The sequence below is a fragment of the Coffea arabica genome, chromosome 4e (genome assembly GCF_036785885.1).
Source record: "Coffea arabica cultivar ET-39 chromosome 4e, Coffea Arabica ET-39 HiFi, whole genome shotgun sequence".
Taxonomy (NCBI): Eukaryota; Viridiplantae; Streptophyta; class Magnoliopsida; order Gentianales; family Rubiaceae; genus Coffea; species Coffea arabica.
In genome coordinates, this window is record NC_092317.1 from 31,012,166 (window position 1) to 31,024,210 (window position 12,045).

The 12,045-nt window shown below is 43.4% G+C and overlaps 1 protein-coding gene across 1 annotated transcript; it reads right to left on the reverse strand.

The window, feature by feature from the left end:
• Window positions 1-459: 459 nt before the first annotated feature.
• Window positions 460-3,612, reverse strand: LOC140005569 (uncharacterized). Its single transcript, XM_072046578.1, has 5 exons — window positions 3,394-3,612; window positions 2,854-3,213; window positions 2,399-2,743; window positions 1,284-1,470; window positions 460-1,166 (listed from the first exon to the last, which is right to left on the reverse strand). Exons 1-5 carry the CDS (start codon window positions 3,610-3,612, stop codon window positions 460-462), a joined length of 1,818 nt encoding a protein of 605 aa, XP_071902679.1.
• Between the last annotated feature and the right edge of the window lie 8,433 nt (window positions 3,613-12,045).

The following is a 12,045-nucleotide window of genomic DNA, read 5'->3' on the forward strand; positions in this document are numbered from 1 at the left end:
TTCTATGGGCCGAGGCCTCCCAACTTGGGCTTGGGCAGCTTGTACTAGAAGTTGGAGTGCTTCCTTCATTTTCTTGACGCGTGCTCGAGTGACAGGGCCGAGGGAAACCTTCACTTGTTCTACTTGTATGGTCTACTCGATGTTCTCCTTCGCATCATTCCTCTCCTCTTGAAAAGGATTTGCCCTCAAATCTGATTCAAATTCTGCGAGAAAGGGACTAAAGTCAGTGACATTAAATGTGGCACTTATAGCTCCATACTCACCTGGGAGGTCCAACTTGTAAGCATTGTTGTTCACACGCTCAAGAACTTGGAAGGAACCGTCGCCTCAGGGGAGTAGCTTGCTTTGTCGTTGAACTGGAAACCTCTCTTTGCGAAGGTGCAACCAATCAAAGATCATTTGACGCCTTCCTTTGTTTGCTTGCTTCGCATATTGACTCGTGCGTTGCTCAATGTTGAGTCACACTTTCTCATGTAGTGCCTTCACAAAATCTGCCCTTTTCTTTTCATCCAGATTGACACACTCAGACAACGGCGAAGGTGACAAATCCAAAGAAGTTAACGGGTTAAAACCATATACAACTTCAAAAGGTGAGAAACGTGTAGCACTATGCACAGTTCGGTTATAGGCAAACTCAACATGAGGAAGACATTCCTCCCAAGACTTAATGTTCTTTTTAATGATGGCACGCAACAATGTAGATAAAGTGCGATTAACAACTTCTGTTTGGCTATCCGTTTGCGGGTGACTTGAAGTCGAGAATAACAGTTTAGTGCCCAATTTTCCCCACAATGTCTTCCAGAAATAGCTAAGAAATTTAACATCCCTGTCAGAAACAATAGTTCTAGGCATGCCATGTAACCTAACTATCCCACGAAAGAACAAATCAGCAATGTAAGAAGCATCATCCGTTTTGTGACAAGCAATGAAATGAGCCATTTTAGGAAATCTGTCAACTACCACAAATATGCTATAATGTCCTTTCCTAGACCTAGGCAACTCAAGTACAAAATTCATAGAAATATCGATCCAAGGTGTAGTAGGCACAGGTAAAGGGGTATACAAACCGAATGGTTGAGTCTTAGACTTAGCTTTGTGGCACACAATGCATCGACCAACCACACACGTTCCACATCTCTTCTCATCTTTGGCCAATAGAAGTGTTCCTGCAAAACAACCAAAGTCTTTGCAGCACCAAAGTGTCCCATTAGACTACCTGAATGTGCTTCATGGACTAACAATAGACTGAGGGATGCATAGTTTTTCAACTCGAAACAAATAACCTTCATGCATAAAAAAGTGATCCAACCTAGATTGTAAGCATTGTGCATAGCATTCACTAAAATCTGGATCTTTTGCATATAACTCCTTGATGGTTTCAAAACCAAGTAGCTTAGTGTTGAGTAAGGTAAGTAAAGAGTACCTGCGTGACAAGGCATCAGCTACTACATTGATTTTACCTGTCTTATACTTGATCATGTATGGGAAAGTCTCAACAAAAGCAATCCATCGGCATGCCTTTTGTTCAACTTTTGTTGTGACTTCAAGTGTTTGAGTGACTCGTGATCAGTATGAATGACGAACTCCCTTGCTCTCAAATAATGTTGCCATGTTTCGAGAGCCCTAATGAGGGAGTATAGCTCCTTATCGTAGGTGGAGTAGTTCAAGGCTGCCCCACTCAGCTTCTCGCTAAAGTAGGCCTACCCTCTTGCATTAACACAGCTCCAATGCCAACACCTGAAGTATCACATTCGATTTCAAACATCTTGTCAAAACTAGGCAAAGACAGTACAGGTGTGTGCGTGAGTTTGTGTTTAAGTAATTGAAATGCCTTATCTTGGTCAGCTCCCCAATGAAAGACGACATTCTTCTTGATTACGGCAGTCAACGGAGCGGCAATGGTGCTGAAATCTCGCACAAACCTGCGGTAAAAACTAGCTAATCCATGGAAGCTCCTTACTTCGCCCACAGTCTTTGGTGTCGGCCATTCTTGGATGGCTTTCACCTTCCTTTTACCTACCTGTATTCCCTATGCACTAATAGCATATCCTTGAAAGACCAACTGATTAGTGCAAAAAGAACACTTTTTCAAGTTAGCATACAAACTTGCTTGGCATAAGGCATTTAAAATAACACGTAAATGCTCTATGTGTTCATCAAGATTTCGACTAGAGACTAAGATATCATCAAAATAGACTACCACAAATTTATCAAGAAAAGGGCGTAGAATATGATTCATTAACCTCATGAATGTATTAGGGGCGTTAGATAAACCAAAGGGCATGACTAGCCATTTATACAACCCATAAGTAGTCTTAAAAGCCGTTTTCCATTCGTCCCCGTCCTTCATTCGGATTTGGTGATACCCACTTTTAAAATCAATTTTCATGAAAATTACAGCCCCATTTAGTTCATCTAGCATGTCATCTAACCTAGGTATATGATGACGATACTTTACCGTTATCGAATTGATGGCTCTGCAATCCACACACATGCGTGAGCTTCCATCCTTCTTTGACGCCAAGATGATGGGGACGGCACAGGGACTTAGGCTTTCATGCACCCAACCTTTCTTAAGCAGTTCGTCCACTTGCCTTTGTAGTTCCTTGGTTTCCTCGGGACTCATGCGATAGGGGGCTTTATTGGGCAATGGTGAGCCCGGAATGAGGTTTATTTGGTGCTCAATGCCACGGATGGGAGGTAGTCCATCCGGGATCTCCTCAGGAAACATATCCTCAAATTCCTGCAACAATGAGATAACACGGGGTATCATGAAAATATACAGTGGTTAAATTTATATGGTAGTTATGATGGTAGTTATATGGTAGAAGCAAGCATAACTTCTTTACATACTATCATAAGCAAGTGTTGGTAAGAAAGTAAAGCTTTCTTTACATCCCTGGCTTTTGCGAGCATGCTTTGCTTCCTCTCAGTTCTCTTCTCAAGGGCCGAACCATTTAAGGCCAGTTTTCCCTCACTCTTCTCGGCTCCTTTCAATTTCCTTTGCTCCTCGTGTTCTTGTTGCAACCGGACTTGGTCCTCGTGCACTTGTTTAGGAGTGAGAGGCACAAGTGTGACTTTCCTGTTGTCGTGCATAAAGGTGTACTTATTGGTGAAACCATCGTGGCTAGTTCTTTCATCATATTGCCATGGTCTCCCCAATAGCACATGAGTAGCTTGCATTGGCACGACATCATAGAGGACTTTATCCTCCTATCGACCAATGCGGAATAGGATCTCGACTTGCTTTGTGACTCGCACATCTCCACTGTCGTTCAACTATTGGAGCCTATATGGATGTGGATGCTTGATTGTAGGAAGCGAGGCCTTCTCCACTAGTGTCATACTTGCCACGTTTGTACAACTCCTGGGATCAATTATAAGACTACACACCTTGCCTTTTATGTGACAACGTGTGTAGAAGATGTTTTCCCTTTGTTGGCCATTTTCTTCCTTTACTTGAGCAGTTAGCACCTTTTGAACCACTAAGTCGAGTTGTTCATTCGTTGGTATTTCCTCACTAGAATCGGCATCCTTCTCTCCCAACGATGGTACTCCTTTATAGCTGTCTTCTTCATCCGTCACTACTTCTCCATTTTCAAGTAAGAGCATGGTTCGTCGATTTGGACACTGAGATGCGATGTGACCAAACCCTTGGCATTTGAAGCACTTGATCTCATGGTTATGGGCTTTAGAGGCGTCAGTCACCGCCTTGGTATCCTTCCCGAAGCTCCCATAATCGGTTTCTTCTCCTTCGTAGGCGGATATGTTCTCCAATTCGAGCTAACCGGTGTACTAGTGAGTCGAGTGGCATCCCTCCTCTTGAGGCGACGCTCCACTTTGGAAGCTTTGTCCACCATGTCCGTGATTTCCACGTAGTGATGCAACTCCACTACCTCTGCAATCTTGGGTCTCAACCCAGTTAAGAACCTAGCCATTGTCGCTTCCCGGTCCTCCACTACATCGGCACGTAGCATGGCTATTTCCATCTCCTTGAAATAGTCATCTACACTTCGAGACCCTTGACTCAAGTTTCATAGTTTTTGATAAAGGTCTCGGTGATAGTGACTTGGAATGAACCGTTTCCTCATCAACCTGCGAAGTTCATGCCATGTGGTCACAGGTAGTTCTCCACATCTTGATGCGGTTGAGCACGAGGCCCAAAGTGCACAAGTAGACCCTGTGAAAGTGCCCCAAGGCCCCGTGACACGAGCACGAGCTAAGAGATTCAAGGAGTCCCTCCAAGCCTTGGTACGTGCCATCCAAACCCAAGAGAAACCGGCCATTGAAGGAATTGAGTTGGAATATCCTTGCACGACTACTAAAATGCTGCTTACAATTGAAGATGCAAGTGTTCAAGCTCCAAACGGCGGGTTGAGCTGAAGTTAAGTACCGTCGCTGAGCCGTACGGGGATCTATAGTTAGTTGGGCTAGCTTTCGGTCAAGTGAAGGCCCAAGGGGCTGGCCGAACTTTCCTTGTTATTTTTCCAGTTTATTAGGTCTTAGTCACGGCTATTAATAGCCTCAAGCCGCATGTTACATTCAGTTTTTGAGAGTATTGAATAAAATTTCCAGAATTTCGTCCATTCCTTGTGGCAAATTCCCTTAGCTTGTGAAAGCTAAGTTGAACATCCTAGAGTTGATCCTAGGCTGTTCTTGACTTATCAATCAAACACACACACTTGATTGTGGCGTCCTCTACCGTTAAATCTGTTCTTGAGTGGTCCAAGTTCGGGTTCAACTCCATCAAATCTTCATCGTGTTCCTCTAGATCCGAAGTAGCTTCCGCGTCTCGCATCAGCTGGCATCAGAGCTAGTTAGAGGTATCACGAATATCCCTTTTTATCGTTTTTAGATCTATTTTAGTCTTCTAAATTCGTAGCTCAAGTGCTCGGGTTTGTCAAGTCCGAAATCTGTCTTTGTTGTTTCCTTGTCAGAAATCTGTCTTTGTTGTTTCCTTGTCAGAAATCTGTCTTTGTTGTTTACTTGTTGTCTGAAATTTTCTGTCCAGTTTTGTCTTGTGTTTATGTTCTGTTTAAATCCAAAAAAAAAAAAAAAATCTCTTGTGTTGCATACCTTATTGTCATTCCCTTGAGTCGTTGCTGGAATTAATTTGCTGGGATACCGAATCTGTTTGCACTTGTTTCTTGAACCTTTGTGTTGTTGCTTTGCAAAACTCGAACATCAAAACCTTATTGGGGAAGTCTTGAGCTTCTTGGATCAAAGAGGTTAATCTTGGCAGTCTTGAAACCTGAAATAAACCTTCAACCGTGTTCTTGTTTTCATGGAACTTTGATCTTGAAACCAAATCTGTCCAAGTTGTTTACGTTAATTGCTGTGAAATTGTGGTCTAAACTAGCTGGCTATTGTGTGAAAACACCCCAACAGAAGTCAAAAAAAATTTCAAGAAAGACGGCTCTAGTTTCCAATTCTTGACCAGCCTTCAAGTTTTACCAAATCTGATTCAAAGGTCAAAAAAAAAAAATTTCAAGAAAGACGGCTCTAGTTTCCAATTCTTGACCAGCCTTCAAGTTTTACCAAATCTGATTCAAACTTGGACTTTCAAATCTGAACAGCCCTAGTCTTGGTCAGCCTTCAAGCCACCAAATCTGATTCAAACTTGGACTTCCAAATCTGAACAACATCCAATTCTTGACAGCCTACAAGTTTACCAAATTTGGTGCAAAATCTGACTTCCAAATCTGACCAGCCCCAAAATTTCGAATTTGGACCACTTGGGACTCCCAAATCTGACCAAACTCCAAGGTTTCTAATCTTGGCAACCCCAAGTGTCCAAATCAGATCACGGACCAAAAAGACCACGGACCAGCAGCTCAACACATTCCAGAAATTTGGGTTTCGGGTAGAGTTTTCTAGGATTTTCAAAATTTCAGCATTCAAGTTAATTGTCTTACTTTCTTTTGAGTCGTTAGTTGTTGTCCAGCTATATTCTGAGTCTTGAGTCGTGTCTAGGTCTTCAGTCATTCACCTCCATTTATTGCTACTAGCTTGTGTGTCACTTGTTGACTAGTCAAGAACGTACACTGCGGTGACCCCTGGTTTGTTCAACTCGAGCGACTAGCAAGCCAAGGAATTGCTTGGTAAGATTATTAGAGAGTGATACACTTGAGTGAAACACGAGTGTGAGTGACCTATACATCGTATTAAAAAAAAAAAAAAAAAAAGAGAGAGAGGAACTCGTTTTTGTTTATTTGTTTTGCAGGTGAACTAAATATGTCTAGTGGAGTGGGTAGCCAAACCATGGACATCAAACTACAGTTGGAAGCCATGATGGGGGAGTTCAAGCGATTGCTCAAGAATGAAATTGAGCCATTGCATGATCGAATTGATCAGTTGGAGAACTCGAGACCTCCACCTACCCCGAGTAAGGGCAAAGAATCGGCATACTCAAACGATGAAGAGGAAGCGTTTGAGGGAAGGTACCAAAATGATCAAAGGTTCCAACGTCGAGGAGACGACACCATTAAAGGTGTCAAACTCAAGATTCCCTCATTCCAAGGCAAGTCGGACCCCGAGGCGTACTTGGAATGGGAACGGAAAATTGAGTTAGTCTATGAATGCCACACCTATACGGAGGAGCAAAAGGTGAAACTAGCAGCCGTAGAATTCACTGACTACGCCTCCATTTGGTGGGACCAACTTAGACTAAGCCGAAGGAGAAATCGTGAGAGACCTTTGGAAACTTGGGAGGAAATGAGGAGTCTGATGAGAAAAAGGTTCGTTCCGAGCTACTATAGTCGAGATCTACACCGTCGGCTACAAGCTCTCAACCAAGGGTCCATGTCAGTTGAGGATTATTACAAGGAGATGGAAATGGCCATCATGAAGGCGGATTTACGTGAAGATGGAGAGGCCACTATGGCTCGTTTTCTACATGGATTGAGGCCCGAGATTGCCGAAGTAGTGGAACTCCAACACTACCTCGACATGAATGAAATGCTCGAGAAGGCGGTTACAATTGAACGGCGCCTCAAGAGGAGGGGTACTGCGCGACAAAGCACTACTTATCAAGCTGGAAATTGGCGCACTTCTCAACCAAAAAGGGAGGAGAAAGCCGCAGCTCCTTCTTACCCTCCAAGGCCGAATGGCCTCCCTTCCAAGGCAACGCCCAAGCCTGACTTTGAGGCTAATAATGCAGCTACCAAACCGCGTGGTCGAGACACCAAGTGCTTTAAGTGTCAAGGATTTGGCCATATCGCTTCTCAATGCCCCAGCCAAAGGACCATGCTGATGTTGCCAAATGGGGAAATTGTATCAGATGAGGAAGAGGAGTACGAGGGGATACCGCCTCTAGAAGAGGAAGAGAATGAATCGAGTGAGGAGATACCTACGCATGAGGAGATTGGATGCCTAGTGGTTCGAAAGGTCCTCACTACCCGCGCCAAAGAGGAGGAACTGGAGGTACAACGGGACAACCTTTTCTACACAAGGTGTCATATCAAGGATAAGGTGTGTAGTGTTGTTATTGATAGTGGGAGTTGTGCCAATGTCGCTAGTCTACTCATGGTAGAAATGCTAGGGCTCCAAGTTATCAAACATCCAAGACCTTATCGTCTTCAATGGTTGAACAATGAAGGGGAAGTCCGTGTGTTTAGACAAGTAAAAGTGCCATTCCGAATTGGCAAGTATGAAGACGAGGTTACTTGTGATGTCGTGCCAATGCAAGCAAGTCACCTCATTCTTGGACGGCCTTGGCAATATGATCGCGATGTCGAATTCAAGGGAAGAGCTAATAAATATGTCTTTACTCATTGCAATAGAAAGGTGACACTTGTACCTCTCACCCCAAAACAAGTGTATGAAGATCAAATGAGGCTCCAAAAGGAGTATGAGCTAGAACTTGAGAGGAAAAAGCGAGAGAAAAGTGAGGAAGAAAAAGGAGAGAGTAGGGCCGAAACCCTAGGGAAGAAAAAGGCAACAAGTGGGTCGGCTATGAGAGAAGAAAATAAGGGGAAGCTAAGCTTGCTAGCAAAAGCCAAAGATGAATTTGAGGACATATTTCCTGAGGATGTACCTGATGGACTACCACCGCTAAGGGGAATCGAGCACCAAATCGATCTCATTCCTGGAGCACCATTGCCTAACAAACCAGCCTATGTCCAACAAGCTAATAAGCACAGGCGCAAGCTTGTCTTTGAACCAGGTGATTGGGTCTGGTTACATTTGCGCAAGGAGAGATTTCCAAAACAACGGCAAAGCAAGCTGTCACCAAGAGGAGATGGGCCTTTTCAAGTTATTGAGCGCATCAACGACAATGCATACCGCTTAGATCTGCCTGGTGAGTATACTGTTAGTGCTACATTCAATGTTGCTGATCTAAGTCCATTTATTGCAGGGGACGAGTACGATTTGAGGGCAAATCCTTTTCAAGAGGAGGGGAATGATGCGGTTGAGCACGAGGCCCAAAGTGCACAAGTAGACCCTGTGAAAGTGCCCCAAGGCCCAGTGACACGAGCACGAGCTAAGAGATTCAAGGAGTCCCTCCAAGCCTTGGTACGTGCCATCCAAACCCAAGAGAAACCGGCCATTGAAGGAATTGAGTTGGAATATCCTTGCACGACTACTAAAATGCTGCTTACAATTGAAGATGCAAGTGTTCAAGCTCCAAACGGCGGGTTGAGCTGAAGTTAAGTACCGTCGCTGAGCCGTACGGGGATCTATAGTTAGTTGGGCTAGCTTTCGGTCAAGTGAAGGCCCAAGGGGCTGGCCGAACTTTCCTTGTTATTTTTCCAGTTTATTAGGTCTTAGTCACGGCTATTAATAGCCTCAAGCCGCATGTTACATTCAGTTTTTGAGAGTATTGAATAAAATTTCCAGAATTTCGTCCATTCCTTGTGGCAAATTCCCTTAGCTTGTGAAAGCTAAGTTGAACATCCTAGAGTTGATCCTAGGCTGTTCTTGACTTATCAATCAAACACACACACTTGATTGTGGCGTCCTCTACCGTTAAATCTGTTCTTGAGTGGTCCAAGTTCGGGTTCAACTCCATCAAATCTTCATCGTGTTCCTCTAGATCCGAAGTAGCTTCCGCGTCTCGCATCACATCTCCTTCGGCTAAGTCGCACTTGATCCGACCAGATAATGGCGTAATCCGTGAACTCGAGAGTGGCAAGCTTTACCTTTTGGTCCTCCCTATAGTCTTGACATTCGAAGATCAGCTCGATGCATTTCTCCCACTCCAAGTAGGCATCCGGATCGGATTTCCCTTGGAATGAGGGGATTTTGATTTTGATTTCTTTGAGTGCATCATCGTTCCTTCTTTGGTCTTGGTGAGCATATCTAGGCCGTCGGTCTTCCTCATCTCCGCCATGCATAGGACCGGATTCATCCCTATTGCTTCCTCCATGAACCGAGTTACTTCGTTGTTGATGGTTCTCAAGTTGGTCTATTCACTCATGTAGGGATTCAAGGGACATGTCCATCCTCCATTGGAACTCACTCGTCAAGGCCTCCATGTTAAGTTTATTGTCAAAAGGGTGAGAATCCATGCTAAGGTAAACCTGTAAAAAGAGTTAGCAAAGACACAAGGGTATATTGCCTTTGACGCTCCCTTACGTGTTTACACTCAACTCTCTTGTGTCACTCAAAATTACTCACTCTAATGATCTCACAAATAACCCTTATTGGCCTTTGTTTGCCTCTCTTGAAAAAATCAGAAAATTTCCTCCAAGGAGCTCCAATGTCGACGTTCAACCACGTATCAAACAATGAATGAAGCAAGGGGTCAAACTGGAACAAACTCAGGTATATGACACAATTAAGATGCTGTTTAATGACTCAAATAATGTAGGAAAGCAATCCTAAGATGATCGATACTAGACGCGACTCACAACTCAAAGCTGAAATTTGGAATCCTAGAAAGACTCCAACCCGAAAACTGGAATTTTGAGCTGCTGTTTTTGCCGAGTTCTGGTCAGTATTATGGAGGGAAAAAGGTGCTTTTGTGGTGTTCAAATAATGCAAGAATCAGCCCTCAAATTTCAGCCAATTCGGTTTGCAACAACTAGTCCAACCAATTTAGGAAACTCAAGAATCCAAGGGTGATTTGGATAAGGTCTTTGTAGCGGTTTAGGAAACTGGTTTGGGGTGTTTTTGGGGCTATCCAGGTCATTTGAGGTTGTTGGAATTCAGTCGAGAATAGGAAGCTCAAGATATTGAAGCCAATTAAGATTTGGAAGCCAACCAAGAATTGGAAACTCAAACCAATCAAGATGTGGAAATCTGATTTCCCTTGAGCCGAATGTCTCTCGTTCCTCTTTTTTTTTGTTTCGTTTCTTTTCTTCTTTTTTTGTCTTTTGTTCAAGATTTCGGCTCTTCAAGGATCACAATTTCAGATTATACCACAAGATCAAGAAGCGGATGCAAGGTTATTCAAACTTTCAAGAAACCCTAGTTCTTGATTTTATGGTTTCAAGAACTTTCAAGTCAAGTCTTGCAGGTCCAAGAACTTCAAGAATCTTGTTCAAGAACTCAAGAACTTCCCCAAATTATATTATGGTATCCAAGGTTTACAAGAACAACAACCAAAACTCATGAAATAGGTAAAACAGAATTTCAGCAATACTCAAAACGAAATTCCAGCATCTTGACGTGAGAACAAAATAAGGTGCATGACTTTTTTTTGTTTTTTTTTACTCTAATGATTCAAACACAACACCAACAAACTCATGGATGAAACTTGGGCAGAAACAACACACGAAAATACTGGAATAATTCTGGAAAATTGCGGACAGCACACTAACAAGAAGCAAACGATTCGGACTTCACAAGAAACCCTTCCCACGATTTGACACAAAACCCTAACGACCTAGCAACAAAATTGATGGATAAAAACTGGCTCAAAACAACAAAAACAAGGGATGTAATGTGATACCTCTAACTAGCTCTGATTACAAACTGATACGAACATCGCCAACTTGTGACGAAACCCGCAAGAGACAGGCGCACAGGATCTAGAGGGACGGAGCACGTTTGGAGTTGATGATATCTTTACCCGTTAATCACGTGGCTAACGAACCTTGGTATAGTGTAGAAGACGCCACAATCTAGTGTGATTCTAGATTGATAAGTCAACTTGAAGATCCTAGGGAATTATTCTAAGAACTTCAGGAAAAGCTCACAAGAAGCCAATGAGAGAACTCTCAATTTTGTATTAAACCAAATCTGAAAAAAAATAATACAAGCAATAGTCCTATATATAATACTACTACTAGATGCTCGAAAATCCAAAAGGGACTTAGGGCTCCAAGGAAGGTCCGTGACCCTTGCTAAGTTCGGCCAAAGGTAGTGGGCCTCCTACTCGGTCCTATGCTCAACATGAGCTTTATTGATATAGGCCATAACTACTAATGCAATACTTAAACTTTAAATAACTATATGATTAACCATGATACTCCAGAAAGGGCTGTGGCCTTCAAACAAGGTCCTCTTCATCGAGCAAGGCCTCTACCAAGGTGATTTGTCTTTCATTCTCACTTGCAAGGCCTTCTATGGGCCGAGGCCTCCCAACTTGGGCTTGGGCAGCTTGTACTAGAAGTTGGAGTGCTTCCTTCATTTTCTTGACGCGTGCTCGAGTGACAGGGCCGAGGGAAACCTTCACTTGTTCTACTTGTATGGTCTACTCGATGTTCTCCTTCGCATCATTCCTCTCCTCTTGAAAAGGATTTGCCCTCAAATCTGATTCAAATTCTGCGAGAAAGGGACTAAAGTCAGTGACATTAAATGTGGCACTTATAGCTCCATACTCACCTGGGAGGTCCAACTTGTAAGCATTGTTGTTCACACGCTCAAGAACTTGGAAGGAACCGTCGCCTCAGGGGAGTAGCTTGCTTTGTCGTTGAACTGGAAACCTCTCTTTGCGAAGGTGCAACCAATCAAAGATCATTTGACGCCTTCCTTTGTTTGCTTGCTTCGCATATTGACTCGTGCGTTGCTCAATGTTGAGTCACACTTTCTCATGTAGTGCCTTCACAAAATCTGCCCTTTTCTTTTCATCCAGATTGACACACTCAGACAACGGCGAAG

Coding starts and splice junctions, on each gene's coding strand:
- LOC140005569 (XM_072046578.1), bottom strand. CDS start 3,612: ATGCTCTTACTTGAAAATGGAGAAGTAGTGACGGATGAAGAAGACAGC. Junction 2,744..2,853: donor ACCAACACTTGCTTATGATA/GTATGTAAAGAA, acceptor TCATTGTTGCAG/GAATTTGAGGATATGTTTCC. Junction 1,471..2,398: donor TAGATGAACTAAATGGGGCT/GTAATTTTCATG, acceptor TACATGATCAAG/TATAAGACAGGTAAAATCAA.